Source organism: Antennarius striatus, chromosome 9 (genome assembly GCF_040054535.1).
Source record: "Antennarius striatus isolate MH-2024 chromosome 9, ASM4005453v1, whole genome shotgun sequence".
NCBI lineage: Eukaryota > Metazoa > Chordata > Actinopteri > Lophiiformes > Antennariidae > Antennarius > Antennarius striatus.
In genome coordinates, this window is record NC_090784.1 from 15100999 (window position 1) to 15126593 (window position 25595).

The following is a 25595-nucleotide window of genomic DNA, read 5'->3' on the forward strand; positions in this document are numbered from 1 at the left end:
ACTATTTGCTGGTAAAGTATTATTATTCATGGTGGATGCTGATCATAATATTTTGAACAGTAACAAATATTTCAAGTACATGGTACACAGTACATGGCCTGTGAAGACATGACATTTGATTACAAATTGCAGACTTTTTAAACTATGAAAATTGTTTTTGGTTAATTTTACAATTTTAGTGCAGAATACATTAATACTCACTGATAATGTTGTGCCAGCTTTTGAACGTGAGCTTGATCTAAAGACAAGTGAATAATTTATTTACATATTGATTGACCCTTGGTAAATTACGTTGATTTATAATCATGTAATATACATATTTTTATTTTATTCTTGATCATTGTTTATAGTATTTCTTTAAAATTAACCTTTGCACACAAAAGATAAAAAATATAATTTTTATCTTTATATATATATAATTTTTATCTTTATTATAATAATATAATAAAGGGGGAAACTGCGTAACCACCCCACTACTTACCAGTTTGTCAAACGGTATGGAATGATTGACAGTGACGTAATGAATAGCAGATTATGTTAAAAGAGAAAAAGAAAAGGCTGTGAGTGCAGATTGGGAGCTTCTCCAACACGACAGTAGACAACCCTCAAGCAGGATAAAGTGTCAAACATGGCAACAAAGAAACTCGGGGGGAGACCATTGAATTCAAAGCGGGAAAGTGTGTTTGCTAAAGATTCACTTTTAAATACGCTACAGCTGATTTAGAATCACATTAACCGTTTATCCGTGGATACCAACGCTAACATGCTTATTATGTAGTTTAATTACGACATTTAACCCACTAATTTGTTGTGAAATGAGATCAGCAGCTCGCAGACAGCAGCTCGGGTAAAAGACGCTCGTTAATCGGTGAATTTGCATCGGAAAGCTGCAGTGTGTGGACAGTGTGTTCAGCTCCCGTTAATATTGTCTTCACTCACGTTTCGTGAATTCGATATTTTGTTTAACTTCCTGCTTTCACTTGTAAACAACCATTTCCTTGTTTACAAACCCACAGGGGAGAAACTTGATGGGATATGTTAGTTCAAAACACAAGAGGGCAGGAGAAGCAGCAACGACAACAACATGAAACCGAAACGGAGTCAGAAGAACGCAGGGCCGCAGTGGCACGGTAATGTAGTTCTGTAATGCAGTTATAACGTCTTATGTCATCATGTAAAACTGACAGTTGTGACCATCACCGTGGCAACACAGGTTTCGTCACTCACGAACGTTCAATGGTTGTTTACACGCAACATCTACACAATAAACAACAACAACAACAACCCTTGACCAACAAACAGAATGGCAATAATTAGGACTTAGCTGTTATTATCGACATACTTAAGAGTGGAAGCAGTTAAGATGAGAACAAATATTAAGTAATAGCATCAAGTAAAATAAATTTCTCATAACTTAAAATGATAGCTGTTCAATAAAAGACCAAAAAATTAGGCATAAAATAATGTAGCTCTTGTCAAAGTTGAGCAGACCAGAACTTTCCCCAGATTTCAGCAAATCATAAAGCTTATTGACAGAATAAAGTTAATCATAAACTCTGCAGGGGGTTCATTCAGTGACATTAGATCTTACCCAGAGGAAGTCCAATCATTGAAGTACAAAGAGTCTTAACTATTCTAAGAACTTGTAATCTTTTGGGGAGGCTCTTTTCTCCTAAATCTGCCCTCCTGCAGATAATACAGACTGACCCTGGTATGTTTTGACCATCTATTGGATGGTTTATGCTGTTAGAAACACTGACATTGGAGACTTACATTTTATCACCCAGACCTCGAGTGTGTGAGGAACAGGACATTCAGTGTTAAACAAATACAGTACGACAATACGTGAAATATTCAATACGGAGCAGCAGTAGCTAAGTTCACAAGGACTTTGCATGGGGACCGTGTGTGTGCATGTATGTGTGTGCATGCGTGCATGCGCACACATACATGCCTGTATATATGTGTAATACAGTGTACTAAGTTAAAAAAAAGAATTCCCAAATGCAAGTAACTTTATTGTTTCTTCTTCTTTCTTAAGTGTTCCAACTACATTATACTAGTTTAGCAGTAAATGAACCTTTATAAGCATACTTATATGTATTGTGATTTATTGTATAATATAATGATTGCATGAGCACATATCTCAGCAAATATTGCAATTATTTGATTAGGTTTAGAATTTGATTGTTGCTAATATGATTACGTCCTAAATATGTATATACATTGATTATGGTTGAGCAGATATCTTAACAGAATAATTATATTATTGAGTAATTATCTAAGCAGAAGCACTAGAGTTGAACATCTGCCTTTTATTATGTGATTGTACTGTTGTCTTTCAGGTAAAAGTGTCGCTGCTGGTTACAAAACCACATTAGGCCAAGCCAAGCTAACATCTCGTGTCTCCTCTGGTGCTCAAGTCAAACCTTTTGCGGGGAAAGTATTTTACCTGGACCTGCCGTCAGACAGACTAGCAGACACACTGGAGAGTGATATCAAAGAACTGGGTGGTGTAAGGCATAAAAAATGTTTTTCTTTATATTTGTTTTTAGCTGTCATTTTTCCTGTGCGTTCTGACCATATCTATGATATTATAGTCTTTACACTTTCTGCATAAAATACCATACCTCTCCTCCATGTACACTTTATTGACAACTCGGCATTCTCTGGCTTTTTTGGGTGATGATATTGGATTATTACATTTTTAAAGTTGGTTTCACAAAACGTAATTGTGTTGTTCTTGTGTTTGACAGACTATTGAGACATTTTTCAGCAAAGAAATTAAGTATCTGGTATCCAACAAGATGGAGGCAAAGTATGTGCGAAGCTTTGGGCAGGAATCTCCTGTTCCCAGCCCACACTCCGGACGGAGTTCACCTCACCCTCACTCAAAGTCAGACCGATCTGGTAACAATGGCGACAACCTCAAAAGCAGGACTGTGGGCCAAGCAGAAACAGTGAGTTCACTTGAATTGAGTCATCATCCATGCAGTTATGTATTTCAGCCTTACAGTCATGTTCCCACTCATTTGGTCATGTTTTTTAATCTACTTTGAATGTATTTCAGTTTATTACAAGACGAGGCAAGACTTTAGTGGAGAGAGTGGTGAAAGAGCAGGTTTGTTATGCTAACACTGATGGTGATAGGAAAGAAAAGTTTTTGCTTAATCTTTTTTTTTGTGGTAATACACACTTCCTTATTTATAGGGAAGGGTACAAATGAACAAGATGCTGTCAAATGCTCTGGAGTGGGGTGTGAAAATTCTCTACATAAATGGTAAGATGTAGAGATACTACAATTTTTTGCATCAACAATTATAGAGGTTGTTTGGATGTCAATTGCAAATAATGACTTTTTTGTATGCATGTCTGTCTGTATGTGTTTATTTATTATTTTACACTTGCAGACATTATCGCTTATGTTAAAAAGAAAAAAAAGGCCGTTTGCACCCAGAGCCTGGCTACCACGGTCAAAGCAAGTGTAAGTTCACAGGTGGTTGTATGCAGGTGGTACAATGCGTTCTTTGCAAAAATAATTGTTCCTGTGTTTTGTGCTTTTCTGTTATTTTTTTTCTAGGTCAAAGCTGAACTTCTAGCGAAGAAAGGCATTCATAAATGCAAAGGTAAATGTCTTTTTTATGCTTAGTAGTGTACAATGGTGTAATAATAGTGTATTTTTAGTTTTATTGTAAAAATGCTGAATGTTTTGCATTTATTTGATGTTCTGACTGATTTGCGGTCCTGTCAGAATCAGCTTTTTTTTTTTAAAGTGTAAATTGTCCAGAATATTTGTATATTTAAGTATCCAAAACCTGTCCCATATACTTTTTTCAGAAGCACTTTTTAAAATACATCCTCGGATTTTAAATTGACCACTGGCAATGTCTGTTCCAGGTGGTCGGATCCGTAAACAGTTCATTAAGGTTGAGGATTCAAGCAGGTAAAAAACGCAAAGTTAGCAAAAGTTGACCACCACCTACTGTCTTAGAGTTCTTTAGATCTATAGAATATAAAATGTCTTTTTGCTTTTCCTCAGACACTACCGCCCAGTCTACCTCACGATTCCAAACATGCCTCAGTTCAACCTAAAGACTCTTCCTCCCTGTAGTCCTTTCATGGTTGATGACAAGGATGCTACTGGGAACAAACAACGGGGCAATAGGTATTATGTTTGTTGCATGTATTTATCTGCAATTCTGTTTGAGACATTTGAGAACCAGTTTTTTGGGGAAATTTAAAGGTGCATGTCGTCACAGTGTGAATTGTTTGCGTTGGAACCAGCCATAAAGTGTTCAAGTCAAAAGTGTTTCATCTTAGTTTGGTTTTATTTTGCAACTGCTGGACTCCCTTGGCATCAGAGGCGTGAGACCTTCAGGCAGTGAAGAGAGAGCACATGGCCAAAAGATCCGAGATAAGAAAAGAGGTGGTTACTGCGAGTGCTGTCAGATCAAATATGAGAACGTCACAACAGTAAGTTCTCACAGTTGTAAAAACAAAACCTTTTTTATTTCTACTATTGAATATTTAGCTATATCAAAGAACTTGTGCCAATGTGCGTAATTTACTGATCTCCCTTTTCTGTCTTTTATTTTAAAAGGTATATAATTAATGTAATTTGCCATTATTTTCATTGGGTCATAATTTAATTTTTCATTATTTTTTTTTAAAATTGGAAACAAGTTTTTGCTCACAATACACTTTCAGGTATAGATGTTAAGTAATTGCCCTTTAATGAAATCATTTGTTTCAGGAGTTGAACTCAAAAACCTTCTACACATATCATTTTATTATTACATGTATATTTATAATTTGATTATTATTATTTAGACATTTTGAGATTTAAGATGTCCTTTGCAATTCACAAGAATAACTTCAATAACTTTTTATATCATTCTTTAATGAAATACTGTATGTCTGAATTTGAGGATCCTGAATTTTCGTCCCTTTTTTGGTCATTAATTTGTTGTGCAGTACAGGAAATGTGTTCAACTGGACACTTGTAATGTTCAGAAATTTAACTGTACCATTTTTATATTAGCATCTACAGACTGCATGTCACAAGGCGTTTGCCAAGAGTGATGAGTACTTTGTGGTGGATAAGCTGGTTTCAAGCATGCACTGCGACTTCCTCCAGATTAGAAGTCAAGTTAAAAGGTAACTACAGTAATCCCCATTCCAGAAAACCCGTAATTGTTAGCATTTAATTTAGTCTTTCAGATATTCAAAGCTATTTAATCTATGTATTTTCACTTCTCTTGTATTCCTGTCAGACAAAAGTGTAGTATTTCTTCTGTTCTGATTGCTCCTGGACCATGTCGGAAACCCAGTGAAAGAAAGAAGCAGGACATTGATTCTCCTGAGGTTTTTAAAGAAGAGCAGCACCGCCCTGGATATCGTCACAAGGGTTTCTATTCAGGACACACTTCTGTTCCTCTGATTCTCAGAGAGGAGTACCCAACGAGTAATGACGCTTACACAGAAAAATCCAGTCACAAATCTCCTGGATGCAAGTTACTGTGCAGACAGGCTTCTTTAACTTCTTGCACTCAAGAAACTAAGATGGAACCCACCTCCTCTAGAGTTTCCAAATATGGTGCTTCCAGTCTCTCCAGAGACGCCCAAATCAGCCCAGTGGACCAAATTATAACTGAAGGTATGAGCAGCTCAGTTGCTCATTTTCAGAATATAAACATAAAGGATGACGTTCCCGCAAAAAGCATCACTGTTGAAACAAATCATAAAGATACAAAACAACATTCCTCTGTTCAGGATGGAGACATGTTGCACAAAAAAATGTTTGAGAGTAATCTGTTAGAAAAAGAAGAAAACCTTCAAAGCATTTCTCCTGTCCGGAAAATACAGAGGAGAATCAGATCATATAAATGCAAGAGACGGAAACTGGACATAGATGTTGAACATGTGAAGTTAAGTGACATTCCTGATGACTCCAAACTGAGACTTTGGGAACTTTTTCGGTCCAGTGATGACACGGATGTAGAATTTCTGGGGTTTGAGAATGAAATAATGGAATTATAATGGACTTTGTTGACTTTTACAACCAATATCAGCCTATGGTGACAGTCTGGTTTGTCAGCCCTGAAATGTTTCTTGTCATTGGAAAAAGCAGATTAAACATGGAAGAATTATACTAGAAGAAGAAGAAATATATTTTGTGACATAACTTTTTTCAAGTTTGAAAAAGGTTAAAAAAAAAAAGTCAGATGAAAGCCAGCTGATAATGGGATGTAGCATGTTGTTTATGATATTGTTTATTATCTAAAACTTGAAATAGGAAAACCTCAGCTCTTGAGAGCTAGTGAGAGTAAAATGTGTCCTAAATATAGAAAATTTAATTTTGTATTGAATATGGGTTCTCATCTCTTCTGTTAGCCCATTGCCTGTTGTCCTACTTATACTGTCCTCTGTTTTCTACTGTCCTATTGAATCCTGTCATATTTCTCTTTTACCATACCCCCTCACATTCAGTTGAATTCTAGCCATACGCATCCTATCCTATCCCATTCTAGCACTTCTTCCCCTGTTGTCTATTCTCCTATTCCCTTCCCATGTCCTTTCTTATACTGCTCCATGTTAATCTACATCCTTTCACATTAAGTTGCAAGAACCATCAATCTCTTGTTCCAAAGGCAACATCACTACAATCTTCAAGAATCTGAGCAGCAGTGTGGTCGTTCTCTAAGAGGAAAACACAGGCAGTCTGTCTTTCTTTTAGCAGTATTACTCAAAAAAGAATCCCTTTGGGCACACTTTGCTCTGTCGGAAGAGCATATGGGCCGATAGTCCGTCTTCTGCAGCAGGAAGCTGTGCAGATTCAATTCATGCTGCACATTGCTTCCTTCATGTCCTATCTCCTTCATGGCTGGCCTTATCAATAAAATATGTCAAAGTCTCAAGAAGAAAAAAAAAACTCCTTAGATTTTGAAAGTGATTTAGATCATAACAGGCCTACAGAGCACTACTCATGATTTGCTTTTTGCTCTCAAGGTCTGTCAGATGAGTGAAGAAGTACTGAATTGTGCAGCTAAGAGATGTCACCAGCCTCTTGTGGAGTTTCAGCTCTTACAGATTTGTTTGGCAAAGGAAGGTGTACCACAGGGAGAGTGAATGGTGGCCACAAACTGCATTACGAAGTTGAAACATTCCTGGAGAAGATGCAGGCTAGTCCTGTAAAATTGGCCATATGGCTATCACGGACATATACAAGTAAGCATCTGGTGTCTTACATAAATATTGAACGGAAGCCTGTTACTCCAATTTCACATTGTAGTAAAAATTACCTAAACCTGGCAGTGAATAGTTCAGATCTATGATGGCACTGATTTTTTTTGTTGTGTCCCTAAAAACAATGCAGATTTACCAAAAATAAAAAAGGCTCACAGATGCCTGTGTATTGGTTTAAGTTGAACATCACAGACACACACATACACGCGCACACACACACAGGTTGGGGGACAAGAAGAATCAATAGTGATACATCAGTAAAGTGTTAAAATACTGATTGTATGATTGTAATAAGACAGTTTGCTAAGAAGCTGAAACACTAATTCCTAATTGTAGAATGCAAAGGAATTCAAATCAATAATTAAATAAACCTGAGTTGAGTTTCATTATTTACATCAGGATTCAACGTCAGCAGTAGCAGCAAATTATACACAATAGGCCAAACATTCAAAAGGCAAATAATCTATATTATTTTATTTAAGTGGCTATTTACAATTCTTCAAGTTGATCCCTAAGTTGCTTTTTTGGGGGGAAAAAAGAAGGTTTTATAAGGATGGCGTGATGTTGCAGGGACCGAAGCCATTCACAAAATACCAGAACTAAACAAGCAGCACGATGGTTTCCTCAGGACCGCCGGCAGATGGAGTGACTCATGATGGTAACATATCGGGCAGAATTGGACAAGAATGGCGCTCGGCGGCAATTTAACATGGAGGACTATGAGGGAGGCGGGAGGTGAAGCATCCCTGTCGGTCCAGTCGGTGGAAGGAGAGGCCCTCTCCTTCTCTCCGTCTCGTCTTTCTGCTCGCTCATATTCATACATTAGTCGTCGTTGCAGCGGATCGCTGGATATTGATGAGTTTTAAGGAGGTGTCCCCAGTCATCTCCTCCCCTACGTCTGTTCCTGCGGCCCCCTCCCCCATCCCACTCTCCTCCCCGTCCCTCCGTGATGCTGATCCACGGGGTCTCGGTGCGCTCAAACGCGCTCGGCGTTCAGACTCGCGAAGAACCCGATGGCCCCAAATCTGATGGACTGCGCTAACCAGACGGCAAGAGCCTGTTTGGAACTCCCCTAGCGCAGGCAGCAGCCCGAGAGCCTGCTCCTGGAATACCGCATTGTTTTATCATTTACAACAAGAGACAGAAAGTGATGATGGGGATGCTGCGCCCGCGATGGTGGATTTCCCTTTTGTGCTTCTATGGATTGATGCGCTTCGGTCACCAGAGCACCCCTATTGCCCGAAATGGTAACTGATGCTTTTCTTTAAATATTACGTGAGTTATTATCACGCAAACATTATGAAAACGGCATTCTTCGGCCGGTGATTATTAGTATTATTTATTAGAGTCCGTGCTGTACTCTAAATTATGTGCAACGTGGATAAAATGAAATAGCATCTCTTGATTTTTCAGATAGCAGTATTGATGATGAATGTGTGTGTGTGTGTGTGTGTGTATCGTCTCCTCCACGGAGGCACCGGCTGCCAGCCTCAATAACTCTGTTTTCCTCCCCGTGCAGGAGACGCCTTGTTGGGTTTGAAGGCTCTTCGTGATGCAGGCAGGTTTGTCGGGAAGGAGGACACCGTCCCTGTCCGCCTGCTCTACAGCAGACACAACCACAGCCAGATCACGCAGGACGAGCTGGGCACCAGGGTTAAAGCCAGTCCCGGTTCCACGCAGGTAAATGTCGTCTGCAGAGGAGGAGTGTTTACTGTGGGCAGGAGACGCGCCTCCATGAGACAGCGCTGCGCTTCTTGCGTGTTTATGTTTGCTTTATCTCATCGCCTCCCCTCTGCGACTGTCCTCAGAAGGAAATTAATAATTAGGTAATTGCAAGCAGAATAAAAGAAACTTGAAACAAGTAGCCTGGAGCTGGCAGCACCAATAAGACAGCCAGCAGGTGTTATATGGGTCAGCATTCAGCCAAAGCTGAGCCATGGATGAGAACTATAGCAGTGATAGATTACTCATATCCACACTATATATGTAGAAAATCCGATTTATGCTCCAGTTGGATGTTTTTTTCTTTGAATGAATTTGTTTGTTTTTTATTTTACATGTTGTCTGATCAGCTGGATACAGATCTCAGCAGCTCCTAATATTCTCCTTTTATTCTAGCTCTTATCCCAGCAACCAGCATTTTTGTCTTTATCAGCGTATCAAAGTGATCAGCGGCTGGCTATCAGAGCTTGATCGATATGTCCGTGTGGAAATATTATCAGCAGATTCAAGTTGATCACAAACTGATTCCGTTCCAAGAAGTTACACTGGGGCAATTTTGAAGATGAATGTGGAAACAGCTCACCGTTGCTGTTTCTACAGCAAAGGAAACTGACAATTTTTGGAAACATCAATATTTGATGATTTTTTAAAAACTGATTGTCAGTTGGGAACACAGTACTGTATTGTAGTTTAAACTCGGAAAGTTATTTTTGGCCTAAGTTGAGTTTCATTTGATTTCTAGTAACTAATTTTTTTTTCTGAGGAGAGATTAATATTCAAGCTAATTAATACCTAAGATTGATTAATGAATTGAGGATATGAATATGTTTACATAGGTTTACAGTTATTTTCACCGAGACTAGATTGAGTCTATGGATCTCAGCACCTTCATGTATTCATGCAGGAACCTAAGCTTTATGTAAACCTGAATTTACGTGGGTAAAATTTTGTTTTTTGGTATAGTTATGTGTTTAATTTATCAAACAAAAGGTGTTGTTAGTTATCTAACAAAATGGGAGAACAGTGTAATTTGATTTTTTTAAAATCCTACCAGCCATTCCCTGTGTAGTTAACAATGCAGTAATAATTACTGCCTACTTACTCAGTTGTGTTAATAAGTGTGTCTGCTGGGTTAATTTTGGGAAATGAGTCTATTGGCATGTACAAACCTATCATTCATTTGTTAATTGTGCAGCTAAGCTTACGTAGGCTCAGTTGTTCAGATGTTGGCGAGGCTACCATCTGTAGCCTCGCCACCCGCATCCTTCTCAAAACCTTAGTCAGAGCTGCAGCCCAAAGGCTAAACAAGCTAACAGGAACCATCTGTTCTTATTATTTACTATGATTTTAATATTTTACAATTGAAAATTATTTTTACCAACATCTTAACTTAGTCAGTGATTGTGTTTTAAAGGAAAGAGATTATTTTTCCCTCATTTTTTTTCTTTCTACAAATTCTGAAGATTTGCTCAAAACTTGTCACATCATGTCAAAGCATTCATATCTAATTTCTATGTTATTTTATTCCAATTTTAAGAGTGTTATAGCTCTGAAAGAGTCTTCATTTAACTCATTTTAGATATTGATTATGTCAGCTCATCCTTAAAAATAGCTGATATACACGCACTCAGAAATGCTTTCAAAGATGTGATCAAGCCATAAAATATATATAATGCTAGTGAGGATCGCGTCAAGGGTTAGAAGAGGAAGAAGGCACTTCAGTTTGATTTTGATGTGATGTTCTGATTCTGTTACTCTCCAAAGAGTTGAATCATGTCTACAATCTGCAAAGTTTGTCTGGTTATTGGCTGTTTTTAGATCAACAGCTTAAAAACAAATGTGTCACATGGTTCTGAAAATGTGTGACACACAGGACGTTATTTATAGACTTCTTTTGCATTTCCTTTTTTAAGTCCCAGACGCAGACATCGTCTCTATTGAATGAGTAGTGAGGAGTACAACAAAGTGCTCGTTTTGTTTTAATGGGAAAACAAACTCATGAAGCCTGAAGCATGTGAGTGTTCCTTCATATGTTTGGCTTCCTGTCTCTACAGTGGATTAAAAGCACTTAGTCACCCTTCAATGGTGATAAATGTAAAGTCAGACTAGTGATAACTCAAAGATCAATGTCAGAAGAGTCAGCGGTAGCCTCAGAATATCGGCCTGGCTCAGTCAAGCTAGGATTTGCTTTCATTAAACACAATTACTGGTACCTTCACCTTCATGGGTTCAGTCTAAGATTAGATTTCATCAGAAGTGTGCCATGGATTACCTTTGTCCTCTCACCCTCTCATATATTCATCGATCACACGCTGACACACTCCTGCACACATCATCTGTGGCAAATAAAGGCCTCAAAGAATGAGGCTGGATGTGCACAGTGACACATCCTGACATGGAAACAAAAAAACACATTCCCCCTCCTCCCCCTATTGTTGTTTGGTGTCCAGTATGTAATGAAGGAAGGCTTTTGGCCAAAACTGGGGGAGGGTGAGCTATGTTTTAGTTCGGCTCTGGGACTCCCCTGAACCTGCACAGGAATGATTACGGAGCGCTCATATTGACCCACGGGTGTGTAATGAAGCCTGAACCATCTGTGCCAAGAGCTGGGGATGAATCAGACCCTGGCCCCCATCTTCCAAATCAATCACAAGAACACAGAATCGGAGAGAAAGAGTGGATGTCTGTAGTGGAGTACAATAAATATCATTACTGCCAGATAAATGTGGTTTGCTAAATGTTCAACACTTTCAGAAAATCGAATGCTTTACAAAATATATGTAAAATTAATGAGATAAACATGAAATTAATGGTTATCAAAGTAAAAGTAGATTAGGCTGCACACAGACGTCTTTATTTAGTGTAGATCCATGTAAGTGGATGTTAATTGACTTCACTCCTGATTTGTAGTTCTATTATGTTATGTTATGTTATGTGATATTTTTTGAGGAAACTGACATTCAGAAAAAGACAGGCTTTTAAATCTTAAGGAAAACTAAAAGTCCTGTTGTCAACACAGTGAAGCCATCTGTCAATATAGATGAGATTTTGAACCTTGTAAAATTAAAATAAGTGGTTTTATGATTATGATCACGGAATTTTTTGTGTTTTTTTGTATAACCTCTCTTCCTTGTTCTTTTAGATGGACCATGTGGCAAAAGCAAGTTTCCAAGTTGATGCGTTTGGGAGAAAATTCATCTTGGATGTGGAACTAAATCAGTGAGTGTCTTGTGTGTACTTCTGACCAGATATCTGTCTGTCTAGTTCATGTTAGCTACCTAGTTATTTATGTCTACCTGCCTGCCTGGCTGGCTGGGTGGCTGACTGGATGTCTGGCTGACTGACTGGCTGGCTGGCTGGCTGGCTGGCTGGCTGGCTAACAAGCTAATAGTTATAGATGCCAGGGATATTTGGCTTCCTTTTTTTGCAGCAGGAGGAGGTGGAAATGTGTCGGCCATCTTTATATATGTCAGTTGACTAAATACACAACTACTCTATTATTTGCTGTAACTAGCTCTCTGTCTGTCTGTATGTATGTCTAGCTGCTCTCTAGTGGCCTTTCTGTTTGTCAAGCAGCTGTCTGTCTGTCTAGCTGACTAGATTCACGTGTGTATAACTAACTTACGAATAGCTTTCTGGCTATCTTTGTGTTTGAGTACTTTATTGGTCAGACTATTGGCTAGACCTGGGGTGACTATGGTCCATTTTTAATTGTGGCACAGCCAAGTATGAAATTAGTGGAATGTGGCTCTAGGATGAAACTTACACTTGACTGAGTTGTAATTCTTAGTTTCACCACTAGTGGTGAAATTTAGAATTAGTTACCGTACTCAAAATTACTCAACGAAGAAGGTGACAAGAGAAGACCAAAAACAGCAGAATTGCATATAGAAAGTGAGTGAGGAAAATACCAGACATGGTGAGAAAATGATTGTTTTTTTTAAGGCAAGGAGTAGTGTGTCTGTTTGATTTGCTGTGATACAGTTTCCTTGATGAAAGAGTAAAGTGTACGATGCACTCTGAAACAAGTCATCAGACCTAAAGGTCCTAGACCGATGCTGATTGAGCAGAGAAAGCTAAACAAAATGTTGTGAAAACTTTCAACACAATTCTATCACAATGGCTCTACCATTGGCTCTATCACAATGGAGAGTTTTAAGTTTCTTATCTGACACTAAAGCTGAATACAGGGATGTACTTTATCATTCTGAAGTGTGCTGGCTCTGTGCTGAAACAATTTTATTCCCTGAGGTCAGAAATTGACCCGATTTTGAAAGGGAAGATCTGACCTCTTTGTGATCTAAGTGGCCGTCTATTCTTGGCAGACCAGATATTTCAATTTGGCCAAACTTTCCTCTAAAAAGGGTAAGTCTGTGTCTGTCATTACGTCACCTCCAAGACTTCTTTGTTAATGACAAAAAAAAAAATTAGGGCTGTTCTCCACGTCCTTCCTTCTGGATGAAAAGAAGTGGAAGAAGTGTGGTAATTCTCTAAAGGCACAACATCAGCTCCTCTCCCTGCCTGACTTCTACCAGAACTTGGAAACTATTCCCTCTTGTTCAATACCACCCAAAAAGAATGACATTAGGTAACTGTCATCAAGTCTGTTAAATTAGATATCTTACTATGGTAATACCATGTCTGTCACACATAGTGAAGTTTTTTGCTGACTCGTAGCACTGAGCTGCGTGGGTCAGAATATTGAGCCCAAATGTATTTTTTATATCTAAAAACCTACATTAAACTTAAGTGTTTCAGATTTTTACTTCAGAGTGACAATAACAGAATGAATTCTGAGTTGAACAACCAAATTTCAATGAAACTTTTATTATTATTGTTGGTGTGATTAGAGGAAACGAGTAAAATACATTAACAAACCAGACAGATGTTTGAAAAGATGAATTTTTAATGCTTTTGGATTATTTTGAGGCTGTAGCTGGAAGGAACTATAGGTTATCCCACTGTTCATTGTGGTTAAGATAGAGGATAAAGTTGAATAGCGTTGACTAATATGTTCAGGCTGTTGACTGATTCATGAACAGGTTTGATGCATCAACAGCCATTTACCCATTAATCATTGAATGGGAGATCTGGTGTTATTTTCATGTTGAGTCATTGTATACTACTATTTCAAAGACTTTATTATATTCAAGCCAAGCCATTATATTGCAGAAAGCCTTACAGTTAACAATATTGAGCAAATATGAATTTCGCTTCAATATCACCCTCCACAGATCGGTTGTTGCCTACTATACATTATATTGTAAACAAATGGACATATAGTGGATTTTTTTCTTATAATGCCAGTATTAAATCCACAAGCACATAAGGTCAAAACATTTACTCTAGAATTTTGACTGAGGTTGGTCGTTGTTGTACAGGTGCACAGAAGTCCTCATTTCCTGCTCTTAGTGCTGTTCATTGCTTGTTTTGAGAAATGCACTCTTAGGACATTAATATCTTATGCTGATGAGGCTATTGTATGCATGAAAGTATACGTAACTCTGTGTGTGTGTGTGTGTGTGTGTGTGTGTGTGTGTGTGTGTGTGTGTGTGTGTGTGTGTGTATGTGTGTGTGTGTGTGTGTGTGTGTGTGTGTGTGCTGTGGGTCAGTTATCGGGTGTATGATTTAGAAGTCCATCATAAACAGGAAAGGCTGAAGCACTGACCTGTCAGACATCAGTATTGATCACAGCAGCGCTGATGGAAAGCTGGCAACTCCGTTTCGCTATTTTGTTCCTCCCCACCTCACACAATCACTCCATAAGCATCTGTCTCCACACCAATCCTTTTGTTAAAAAAAATTGTAAATGTTTTTCACCGTTTTATATGATGACAAAATTGGTTGTCTGGTTTGACCCCAGACAGAAAGCTGTGAACTTGGCACACGGAATGTAATACCTGTTCATCGAGGTGACACAGGCATACAACTCAGGCATTCCCACATTTGGAGATAATGTTTCTGTAACGCCTTCAGTTGTGTCCAGGAAACATCAGCAGTAATGGATCTGCATATGTTATCTGCACTTAGACAAATACCCACACACACACACAAAATGTATGCCTGACTCGTCAAGCATGCATTTAATGTATCCTGTACTTCAGCGAGTGATTTGATGTGGTTTTGGTTCATCTATTTGACACTGAATGATTATAGTGTCTGTTTCAATTTCCTAACTACATGTGGCTGTGAAAGGAATATCAGCTGAAATCAAGCACTTAAGTACAGTCCTGTTCTCAATTTTTTGGAGAGCGAATTAGCCTCCAACCAGACAGTTCTGGGCAACAGTTCCACGTGTGGTTGTGAATAAGAATGAGAGACTTAGACAGCATTGTGTGACTTGCATCTCTGTTCTCTAAAGAAATTCTTGTGCTATTTGTAAAGCTGAAAAGTAACCATCACTTTTTTTTTTCTTCAAAAGAGTCATGTACCATTTTTTAAACAAAATATAAAACCTTTTTTCCTGGTGATCAGTTGGGAGGATTAACTGCTTTTTTGATTTTAGATAGAATTAACAAGACCAACTAAATCCAGTTGAAATGTGTGCGTACACTGGGAATGAGTGGTGGTTTGCTGAATCTATTTTATTTTTTGGCTCGCTGTAACAAAATCTGCTGTAACAAAATCATTTTGATGAATGAGTGACTCTGGTGATGTGCATATTTCCTATTTCATTGTTATATTGAGCAAATAAACCTTCACTCGAAGGAGACTAGCTGCCCTTCCTTGGTGTCTTCATCCAAAAAGTTGTGACTAGTGATGTATTGTTCTGATGTAGACAGTCAATATTATTCAGCAATGTTTTGGGATAAAAATGTACAATTAGCATTGATGGGAGAGGCAAATACACACACAACATAATGGACAGGACGTGTATTCCATTTGTGTTAGGCATTTGTGAGCCCCTGAGGATAACTCAGGAGATGTGATCTCAAGATTTTTCATCCAGCACCACCCAGAAGTGAGAAACGTATTAGCCTCAGCTGCACTTTGAGGTCTGTGCTAATTAGAAAATAATCGAGTGTGGACCTGCCTGGCATGAGCTTGTTAATATCTTGATGTTAGTTCAGCTGAAGATTTCACTTATTTTATGTTTTCTCCTGATTATATTATGGTGTTTCTCTTACAGATGTTAATCTTTTTGATTTATTTTAGCTCAGAGACATTTCATTTCATTGTCACAACTTTGCTACTGTTTTATTTTTAGACAGGACTTTTTTTTTTTAGAAAAAAACAAACAGGTTTCTGTTATTCAAACATCCATCCATTCATCCAGGAAAAAGATATTGTGCCTTTCTTCACGATATGTTTTGTGTCATTTGGAACACTTGCCAACAGTTTTGTGTTGTAAATTGAGAATAATTAATAGTTTTCATGTGTGAGTTGTAGGTGTAGCATTTTTTGTTTCTATGCCATAATGTCAAAAACTACCAATCTGATGTAAGATCATCTATAGAGAGGAAGTCAGGAGGGGGCTGGGGGGGTCATGGGGTCTTTATTCCCTCTCGTTCGCTTTGTCTTCCTCGTACAACTCCATCTCAGTGGCTGCTTCAATTCCCTATTCATGGGATTAGAGCTGAGAATGTGCCCTGGATGGGGGGTTGCCTCTCTATAATCAACCTCAACGATGCATGTGCACACACACACACACACACACACACACACACACACACACACACACACACACACACACACACACACACATACACATAGACAGACACGTGCGGTACCCCTCATGAACCCCTCCCTCCACGCTGACTCTCCATTCATCTGAGTCTTGACGACCCATCACCCCACCCACCTCCCACCTGCTCCTGCTGAATAATAGATAGTAAGATTAAAAAAGAAGTGTGGACATGTATTTGTTTATGATGGTTTCCATCTTATCCAGAATTTGGGAACCAAAAGAAAAGAAAAAGGAAGAAAAAGGAGCAAGTCCATGTATGACTTGACCGGTTTCATAATCTGTTCAGCGTAACAAAATGATCTACAATAGCAATATAAAGACAACAGAGCTCCCCATCATCCCCCGATATTAAACCTGACAGTTTGTTATTGTTTCTGTTACTATGCTGTGTAAAAATTACTCACATCTATGCATATGTTTTATGCAAATACTGTGGGTGGAATTAAAGGCAGTGATAAATACATTACTCATTTTTGTGAAGGGAGCGCTCATGTGCACCGGGGATGACAGTGACAGTTCAGAGGGGGATGGGGTGACAGAGCATTTCTATAAAATTGGGGTCCCTCAGCAAAAACCTAACCAAGCATTCCATGGCCCAGCAAATTGATGAATTTATACATGTGTTTTTGATGTATCTTTGCTGTGTTTATGTGAGAGAAGAGTTTACTTTTTGTGTCATCAGGGCCTCAGGTGCAGAAAAAGCATATAAAGTGTTTTTTTTTTAAAGACTGGTTTGAAAAGAAACTAAATTGAACCGGAAAGGTAGGATTGTTATGTCAGAGGCACAAACTGAAGAAAACTGGGCAAAACATTATTTAACTGTTATTTATACCATTATTTGTGACTTTAAAATTCAGATCATATATCAAAGTGTACTTGCTCGCTCCTTTTTGGTTAAATTCTTTACTTTCTCATTTTGATCATTCTTGAAATGTGTTGAAAACATTTTTCTCCTTATTGTTTTGTATTTGTGTTTATCTTTGAACATACTAATGAAAAAAAAAACACTACTTGCTCTCAGATTCATAATATATCCATGATTTCAGTGACAAATTTTGTATCTGTGAGAAATGGTTGCATTGAAGTTCTCAGAGTCATTGTGCCATTTAGGGTTGATATGATTTGGGCTTGAGTAAATACAGTAAGGGCATGACACTGACCCTAACAGGTGATGACCCTTCCCAGATTGCAGGGGGGGCAGGAAGCGAGGAGACCTGGGAAACTAGAAAGTGAACATCTGTGTGTTGTAAAATGTAAATCTGTTGTTGTGATGGACTTGAAACAGGTGTGAAAGAAGAATTTGCTGTAACAGCTGTGGGAGCATCACTCTTGAGTGCTCTGCTCACCATACCAGTATGTATTAAAGAGGAATGACTGATTGCACCGTGACTGTAACTTGTAATTCTTCTGAGAATTAGCAGCTCTCGTTTAGCAGGAAGAATTCCTGACGTATCTTTGACCATCTAATCTTTAAAAGCTATACTTATTTATATGCTTTGAATTGTGGAGGCTGCTATGCTACGGTGTTATCAGTGTGCGTCCATGTGTTTTGCATATGTTTGTTAGTGCTTTTCTGCATTTCTGTGTTGCGTGTTTATATGTGTGCATGCAGCTTACGGCTCCACATCTGCAAATGATATAACTCCCTTTCACGTCCCATTGGAAGTCAATTTATCATCCACATCCTGACATCATTACTGAGCAACTCCATTCTTCTTCTCCTTTTCCAGCTCCACGTCTTTCTCATCCCTCTATTCCAAGGTCTGGAATTGATTGTAGATGGGCGTGATCTGATTTACTGCAAATTTATTGAAAACAGTGGTGTGTTTGTGTGTAAGTGAGAAAGAGAAGAGTGTGTATGTGTTTGTGCAAACTTAAGTAAAACATTTGAAATGAGTACCCTCAATAGAAAATAGTCTCCATTTCTCTTTCTCTGGCCTCTCAATCTCCTACTTCTTTTCCTCTTTCTCTGACATGTGAGTTATCTGATGACACACATTAGAGCACTGGGAGTTATGTTTTTATGTTTCTGAGGTGTTTTCACAAACATTATGCTAGAGATTGTGTTCGTTCAGGGTCACATCTAAGACTGTATACTGTACGCTGTTGTATATAATGTGTATGAGACATTGAGTGCACTGTATGTTTGCATATCTGTGTCTGTGTCTATCTATCTATCTATCTATCTATCTATCTATCTATCTATCTATCTATCTATCTATCTATCTATCTATCTATCTATCTATCTATCTATCTATCTATCTATCTATCTATCTATCTATCTATCTATCTATCTATCTATCTCAAATTTTCAAGAATTAAGAGAATCATCCATTAAAATCCGTTCTCTGGCTAACATAAATGTGTGTATGTGAAGTAATTACAACCCATCCCATAGCAGGAGAAATATTTCAGTGTGAATCAAAGCGGTGAACATAACAAACCTTAGAGACAAACATTTTTGTCTAGAAATTAAGCCCATTCTCTATTTTTCTTGTATTTTCGATGGGTTTGTATGGGAACTCACTCTCTCTTAAGACAAAAAGAAAAAACATGTCTCAGCAGGACAAGATGCTAATACCGCTATAATGACTATTGTCTCTCATAGACTACTTTGCTTCCCCTTTCACGCTGAATAAAAATCAATCGAAAGCATGGTTTACTGTCAGGAGATTAACTATTTAACAAAATTTACCACTGTGCGGAATCTGAGTAGAGCAAATTTACCCACAGACAAATACAATGTCGATGTAAGTGGATGATATATAGTATTCTTATAATTTGATTTTGAAAATAAACAAGTCTGTGAGAAAGGCCAAAAGGTCGGTCTCTGTGTCGTTGTTTACCCTGTAAACATGGTAGGGGGTCCACAAGAATCACAGTTACAGATCCGTGAGTTCCTCCTCGTGCCCACAACATCTCCAGCCACTGCATAATTCAAGACTTGACTCTATTTAGCCCGTATGTTGCATGCTGTGGACCCAACTGCATAACGGCCCCAAGATGTCAGACAAAGTGAATATAAGAGTCTCTTATTTTTTCGTTATCCTCAGTGTTTGTGTTTGTCAGTGTGCCTCGTGCCATGAGAGAAGGGACACCAGTGGACTTGCTTGTGGAATTGCACGTCTGATAAGTGATTGCAGAATGAATGAATTATAGCCTGGAGACCTTTAATGAGGTCTCAGTGGGAGTGGTAAAGCTAGAGAAGGGGGTGACGGTTCAGGTGAGAGCAGCTGCAGCTTTTCCCAAAGAGAAACCTCCAGCCCCCTCTCATTTCACCTTAACTCCTTTTCACATCGTTATTCCTCCCATCCACCCAACCATCTCACTAGCCTCTCTCCCCCCACCATAGCATTTCTCTTCTCAACGCTCTCCTATCCTCTTTTTGGAGGCCTGACACAGCTCATGTTTTGTCCTTTTTTGTGTGTCGTGTCCTTTTTTGTTACAGCGGTGAATAACTCAAAATCAATATATGGATCAGTGGTCTTTGAGTACACAGCCTGTGTGCAGTTGTACATAAAAGCGATTACATCCCATTAATTTTGCTTGAAATTTTGTCACATGTGCTTAATTTTTTTTGGCGGGGGAGGGGTCGTCTTTAGTGCATTGAGACGTCTTTGAATGCAGCTCGACTGGCCTGCATGAAAGAAATGAAAAGCTCGCTACCCTTGGAAACCTGTGCCAACCTGAACACAAACATTCCTCCTGCCAATCTGTCCTTTTTTTGGTGCTGTTTTTCATCTCAGCACCACGGCGGTGCCTGGCTACGCAGATCGTGAGAGAAATTTTCAATTATGTGATTATGTGATGAGAGTCAGCAGAGACACTATGCTTCACCTCAGGAGATAAAACAAGGTTGCAATAGAAGACGTCTTTGTCCAGAGCAACATACACAAGATGCTTTAATGGAAGGGTGAAGTTTGATGTTACTGTCAGCTACACAATCGCCTCTCGCTGCTTTAGTCATTTAATTGACTAGATAATGTTGAATAAGTCTTTTCAGAGAAACATTTTTCTGGCTTAAGCAGTGTCAGCGCCCTTAGGTTTCTGTGCATGTGTGGGCTGCTTGACATTGAAGTGTAGAGAAAAGAAGAGCGGGATATGATTATGTGAAAATGGATCTGTGAAACTTTGCAAGCTGAAAGTGGAGGCACCTCCAAGAGCTCCTCCAGGCGTGATTGAGAGCTGGACGCCAATTCTCAAACAGATGTTTGAAGCAGCAGTAAAGCTTAGAAACCCTTTGAGTACAGTGGTGGAAAGTCAGAGTTTTTAATATAGAAATGACTCTACAAAGAGTGAGAGCAACAAATGAAACACACAAGCCATGTAGAAGGTATGTACTTCACTTCTCCAGTCATGTTTAGGTGGCAGATGCTATAAAAATATATCTGACACAGCAGAATAAATCTGTTACTTATACGTTTCTGGCTTTTGTGATGATGTGTTAATGTATTACTTTTATGAAAATGTTTTATTCCTCATTCCTCTTTCTGTTTGTTCTCACTAAATGAGCCATCGGCTTCATTTTACAAGCCACCTCTCTCTGATCTTAATTCATGCTGAAAGTTTGCAGCATTTACACTCTCAGAAAAATAGACTGCATGCAGGCAGCGTGGAAGGAGATCTGCATTTTTGTTTCCAATTTATTTATTTTTGTGTGTGATCCTATATCAAATGAATTGTCAGAGTGGTCCCTTAAATATATGAATGAATACACTGATCATAACAGCGAGAGAGGGGGTCTGTATGCTTATGGTGTGTGTGTGTGTGTGTTTTTGTCAGTGTGGGGGGATGGAGTAGCGGCTGAGTTTTCATCCTTGTCTCTCAAATTATTTAAATCCCCCAACAATTAAAGCTGAAATCTGTTATCAGCATCCTCCTTTAGAGAGCCGCTTGTCTGCCTTGCTGCCTCAGTATGCTCCTAGCCCCCCTGTCTGTACTCAGCGTGAGGCTGGATAAAGATCACAAGCTCTGAATCTTAAACACACATCCCAGCAGAACAAAGGCGAACAGCATGCATCTGTGACCCAGGGACTGGTACACACAACCAATGTCTTCATCACACAAGTGTATGAATATTTTGACATCTGACCTTTCTGAGGCAAAATTTTGTGAAGTCGTTATTGGTGGCTCAGGTGTCGTGTCTGTGTGAAGTGAGGTTTGTAACCATAGATAGGATGGTGTGATGTGTGCTCAATGGGGGTTGTCTGTTTGACACAAGCTCTAGATGTTTTAAAGGAGGAGCTTAATTGCAGTGCACGATGGGACTTTTAGGAGCCTGAGCTCAATATTCATGCCTTCTGGCTCCCTCTCTTTAACTTTCACTGCCTCTTTCCTCCCCCCACAATGGCCATTCATGCCTCTTTCCATTTTACTTGTCTCTCCTTTTTCCTTGCATGCATTTACTGTTCTAGCAAAATTTCCATTAGTCATCTTGGAACACAGCCTCCATTGTCTGTACATATTACTGAGGACAGTGATGTCGATGTTTTCATTCAAATAATGTGTGGTATATAAGCCTTTACACATTTTTCACATAAAAAAACCCATCTACCTTTAAAGGCAATGCGATGTCCTACACTCAGTATAATAACTTATTTTTATTCGAACATATAAAAACGTTTTGGAGGATGGAGGACAGGAAGAGGAGGATAAACATGTCTCCTGATAATAAACCGGATCCTAAACATGGATCCTTTGGCAGTGATACTTAAATTTAAAAAAAAAATCACTGTCAACAATCTTCTTTAGGGTTTAGCTAGATGATTCCCGCTGCCCTCATGCAAAAGACTTAGCAAAAAGAGAATTTTAATATGGAACAAGCTAACCTGGCTCTTTTCAAAGAGCACAAAACCTTGTAATGCTGTTTCACAAACAATCCGTTAAAATAAAAACTAAATAAAAGGGACACATCAAGGATCTTTAGAGAATTACTTGCTTTTCTGTGACTGGACACAGTCATCTTCCAGTCACCTTATGACTGAGGTAACAGTTGTCACAATAAGTTGGTGTACAACTTAAACAGGTTTATAATTAGTCAAGTTGAGCAGCTGCTGGCAGTGGCTTCATATGTAGTTGGCATCTGCTCCTCTATTCTGCTCTAAATGTTTCTGAGAGCCAAAAAAGTGTCATACATGAAGATTAATCTCCCTGGATGTCAACAAAAACTTTTCATGTTGCCTTTGATCGCGTTTTATTACTGTCTGGCTTGCTCAGATATCTAAATGTTTCAGTTGCACATTTCTGTATTGGTTCCAGATAAAACAAAACAGCTTTTGCAGTAATTTCGGTTTTTGGTTAGAGTTATTTTATGGCTTCAGTTTCAAAAGGTATCAATACTGTTTATTCTGTAAAATTACATTGTCAAGATATTGTTGTACTTTTAGACTATAAGTGCAACATTGGCTGTATTTTTCAGTGTGTGTGTGTGTGTGTGTGTGTGTGTGTGCGTGCGTGCGTGCGTGTGTGTGTGTGCGTACGTGTGTGTGTCTTTGTGTGCATTATACGTAGCTCATACATCTCTGTCTCAGATTTGGCCTACAGTATGGTATACAGTATCTCCATGGGATTGTTGTGCTGAGAAAGCACACACACACATGCACGCACGCACACACACACACACACACACACACACACACACACACACACACACACACACACACACACACACACACACACACACACACACACACACACACACACACACACACACTGATTTCCTCTTATTTATGACAGTTTTCCTCTTCCTGGGTCTCTTCATTTATTTCCTGACTACTTCTCATTGTGCCTGTGGTTCATCTGTAGTGTCTTACTGACCTTCAGTAGTCCTTCAATCCTCAGGCAAACACACGGATGAGACATTTGCTAGAAGGCTGGACTTTTGTAATTGTGTTTGTGTGCTTGAAATAGCCTTGTCCCTGTGGGCTGGTCATAATTATCGAGGCTCTGTAAGCCTGTGATGCCAGGAATTAATACAATTGTCCTAAAAAATACAAACACATAGTGTAACTGAGTGACACCTGAATGAAAGTTACAAATGTTCTGACTTAAATTCTCCTTTTGTTCCCAGTGATCTTCTGTCTTCAGGATACGTGGAAAAACATCTGTCAGACAAGGGGAAGACTGTGGTCACTAGTGTAAGTCATCTCTCTTCATACTCAGATTGTCACTGTTGGATGCACTTTGGTCCTGACATTAGGCTGCTATTGACCTTGGTATCACCAAAGCACATTACCTCAAAATGTAAATCCGTGACCCAGCAATGGCTTATTTGCAATGGTTCTGGTTTGAATTGTGTTTCCATCTGCACAGGTCAAAAACATTCTTAAAGCTGCTCTAATGAGTATTTTTTAAATCAATGTGTGAAGCAAAAGTCACCGAGGTACAAACCAGCAGAAAATAATCTCTCTATTGTTCTTCTCTACAGAGTATTTTAACACCTCACCAACAGCTGCCCACTGTTGTAGTTCGGTGGACACCCATTGTGTGGTTTTGATGAACTCTGTTTGGATTAGAATCGTTTGCAGCTGGAGCAGGCAGCAGTCTTAGTAAAGATCAAATAAACCCAGACCAACATTCAGTTATCAGCTGAGCACAAACATGATTTCACATCAATGGTAAAGTGTGCTGATGTTGTAAAGAAGCAACGGCTAATTACTAACTTCACAATTTAATGACTATTATAACACTGGTTTTGACTTGTATTCGAGTGTAAAACTTAAATTAAAGACTAATTGAAAGACTGTAGGACATATTTGCTCAGCATTAACCAGAGTTGCTTAGTGCATTGAAGCTTTTAGAAGGTTAAGACCACTGTAGACGGATGTCATCACTGCTCCATGTCTGCTGAATGTTTTATTAGACAACAGTTCACTAACATGTTGACAGAAATATTGAAGTAATACATGAAAACATTATATTTTACTCGATATGTTGTTCTGCAGATCACCAAAGAGGATAAGGATAAGAAAATCAGTACATACACCCCCCCCCCCAAAAATGTAAAAAATGTAAAATTTCCTCCAAACTTTTTGCAAAAATAGCTTGAAGAAGGTATTCATCTGGCTTCACATGAGAAAGCAAGAACTCCCCTCAATACCAGGTGTAAATACGTACCTCATGACAATGACGATGTAATGTGTACCCAGCCAAGACAGAGACCCAAATAAGACAAAATAGAATTACAAATTTACATCATACAAGTTCAAATCAACAGCATGAAAGCACAATCTGGATTATAGTATGCAGACATTGCTTGTTTAAGGTAGCAGCGTGCAGCTTGCTAAAGTTTGAATTAGATGTGTGATACTAGCCCAACCTGCGTGTCATCCTGTGGACCCCCACTGGTTTATGCCCCCCCCCCCCATGCCTTTGATTGGTTGATCAATGCGCTGCTTCACACACATGCAGAGATCACACAGCTCATCCAGTCTTTGTTCAGCATCTTGTTAGATTCCAGAGCACCAATGTGGAACTGAAGCTGTGTCCTAAACCTTCAACTCACATGAAATTGAGATTGCTGTGATAATCCCCTGGAATGTGGACTTCAGTTACAGGACTGCCGCTTTGTGTCATCTTATAATTGAGGGGATTATAACAGCCAACAATCCATCAACTAAGTAGCAGATTAGTGAGATATCAGATACTTTACAGAGAATGATCCAGATTGTTAGACTGTGACTGAGTCGTTGGCCGTAATGGAACTTTTATTCACAAAGCGATCCCTTAAAAAGTGAATTAAATCACCTTGTAGATGAACATCCAGAACGTACTTTGTACATAATATTGATAAAAAGAGAGACTTAATCTCTTTTGTCTCTTCATTAGTGGCTACATTTATATGAGACAAGAAAATGTTTGCTGCTCACAGAGGTTAAAATGTCAGCCACTACACAGTTACTGCACTGCAATGAAACCCCCTCAGCGTATTGTAATACATTTG

General features: G+C 38.8%; 2 protein-coding genes across 7 annotated transcripts in view; both read left to right on the plus strand.

Moving 5' to 3' along the window:
- Positions 1-636: 636 nt before the first annotated feature.
- dbf4 (DBF4-CDC7 kinase regulatory subunit) lies at positions 637-7395 on the plus strand. Of its 4 annotated transcripts, none has more exons than XM_068323880.1 (13): positions 637-677; positions 1017-1130; positions 2346-2515; positions 2757-2960; positions 3071-3121; positions 3211-3280; positions 3411-3484; positions 3581-3626; positions 3898-3943; positions 4040-4165; positions 4362-4473; positions 5042-5157; positions 5274-7395. In XM_068323880.1, exons 2-13 carry the CDS (start codon positions 1085-1087, stop codon positions 6037-6039), a joined length of 1827 nt encoding a protein of 608 aa, XP_068179981.1. In that variant the 5' UTR covers positions 637-677; positions 1017-1084; the 3' UTR covers positions 6040-7395. The 4 variants fall into 4 exon arrangements, 3 of the variants coding, with proteins under 3 accessions (XP_068179981.1, XP_068179980.1, XP_068179979.1); XM_068323879.1 differs by having other exon boundaries at positions 650-847; XR_011037080.1 differs by lacking the exon at positions 637-677 and having other exon boundaries at positions 859-1130; positions 5274-6205; positions 7009-7395.
- An 847-nt stretch (positions 7396-8242) lies between these two features.
- adam22 (ADAM metallopeptidase domain 22) overlaps positions 8243-25595 on the plus strand; it is a 50511-nt gene continuing 33158 nt past the window's right edge. For all 3 annotated transcript variants that reach the window (XM_068323190.1, XM_068323191.1, XM_068323192.1), the window contains exons 1-4: positions 8243-8492; positions 8765-8925; positions 12110-12186; positions 23724-23790. In XM_068323190.1, the coding sequence (XP_068179291.1) occupies positions 8396-8492; positions 8765-8925; positions 12110-12186; positions 23724-23790 (402 nt within the window). In that variant the 5' untranslated portion in view covers positions 8243-8395. The remainder of the gene's footprint in view (positions 8493-8764; positions 8926-12109; positions 12187-23723; positions 23791-25595) is intronic.

What these genes read in the sequence shown, in the direction of transcription:
- dbf4 (XM_068323880.1), top strand. Translation starts at nt 1,085, where the DNA reads ATGAAACCGAAACGGAGTCAGAAGAACGCAGGGCCGCAGTGGCACG. An exon ending in AGAGAGTGGTGAAAGAGCAG is followed by an intron (nt 3,122 to 3,210) that starts GTTTGTTATGCT and finishes CCTTATTTATAG; the next exon opens with GGAAGGGTACAAATGAACAA. An exon ending in ATTAGAAGTCAAGTTAAAAG is followed by an intron (nt 5,158 to 5,273) that starts GTAACTACAGTA and finishes TATTCCTGTCAG; the next exon opens with ACAAAAGTGTAGTATTTCTT.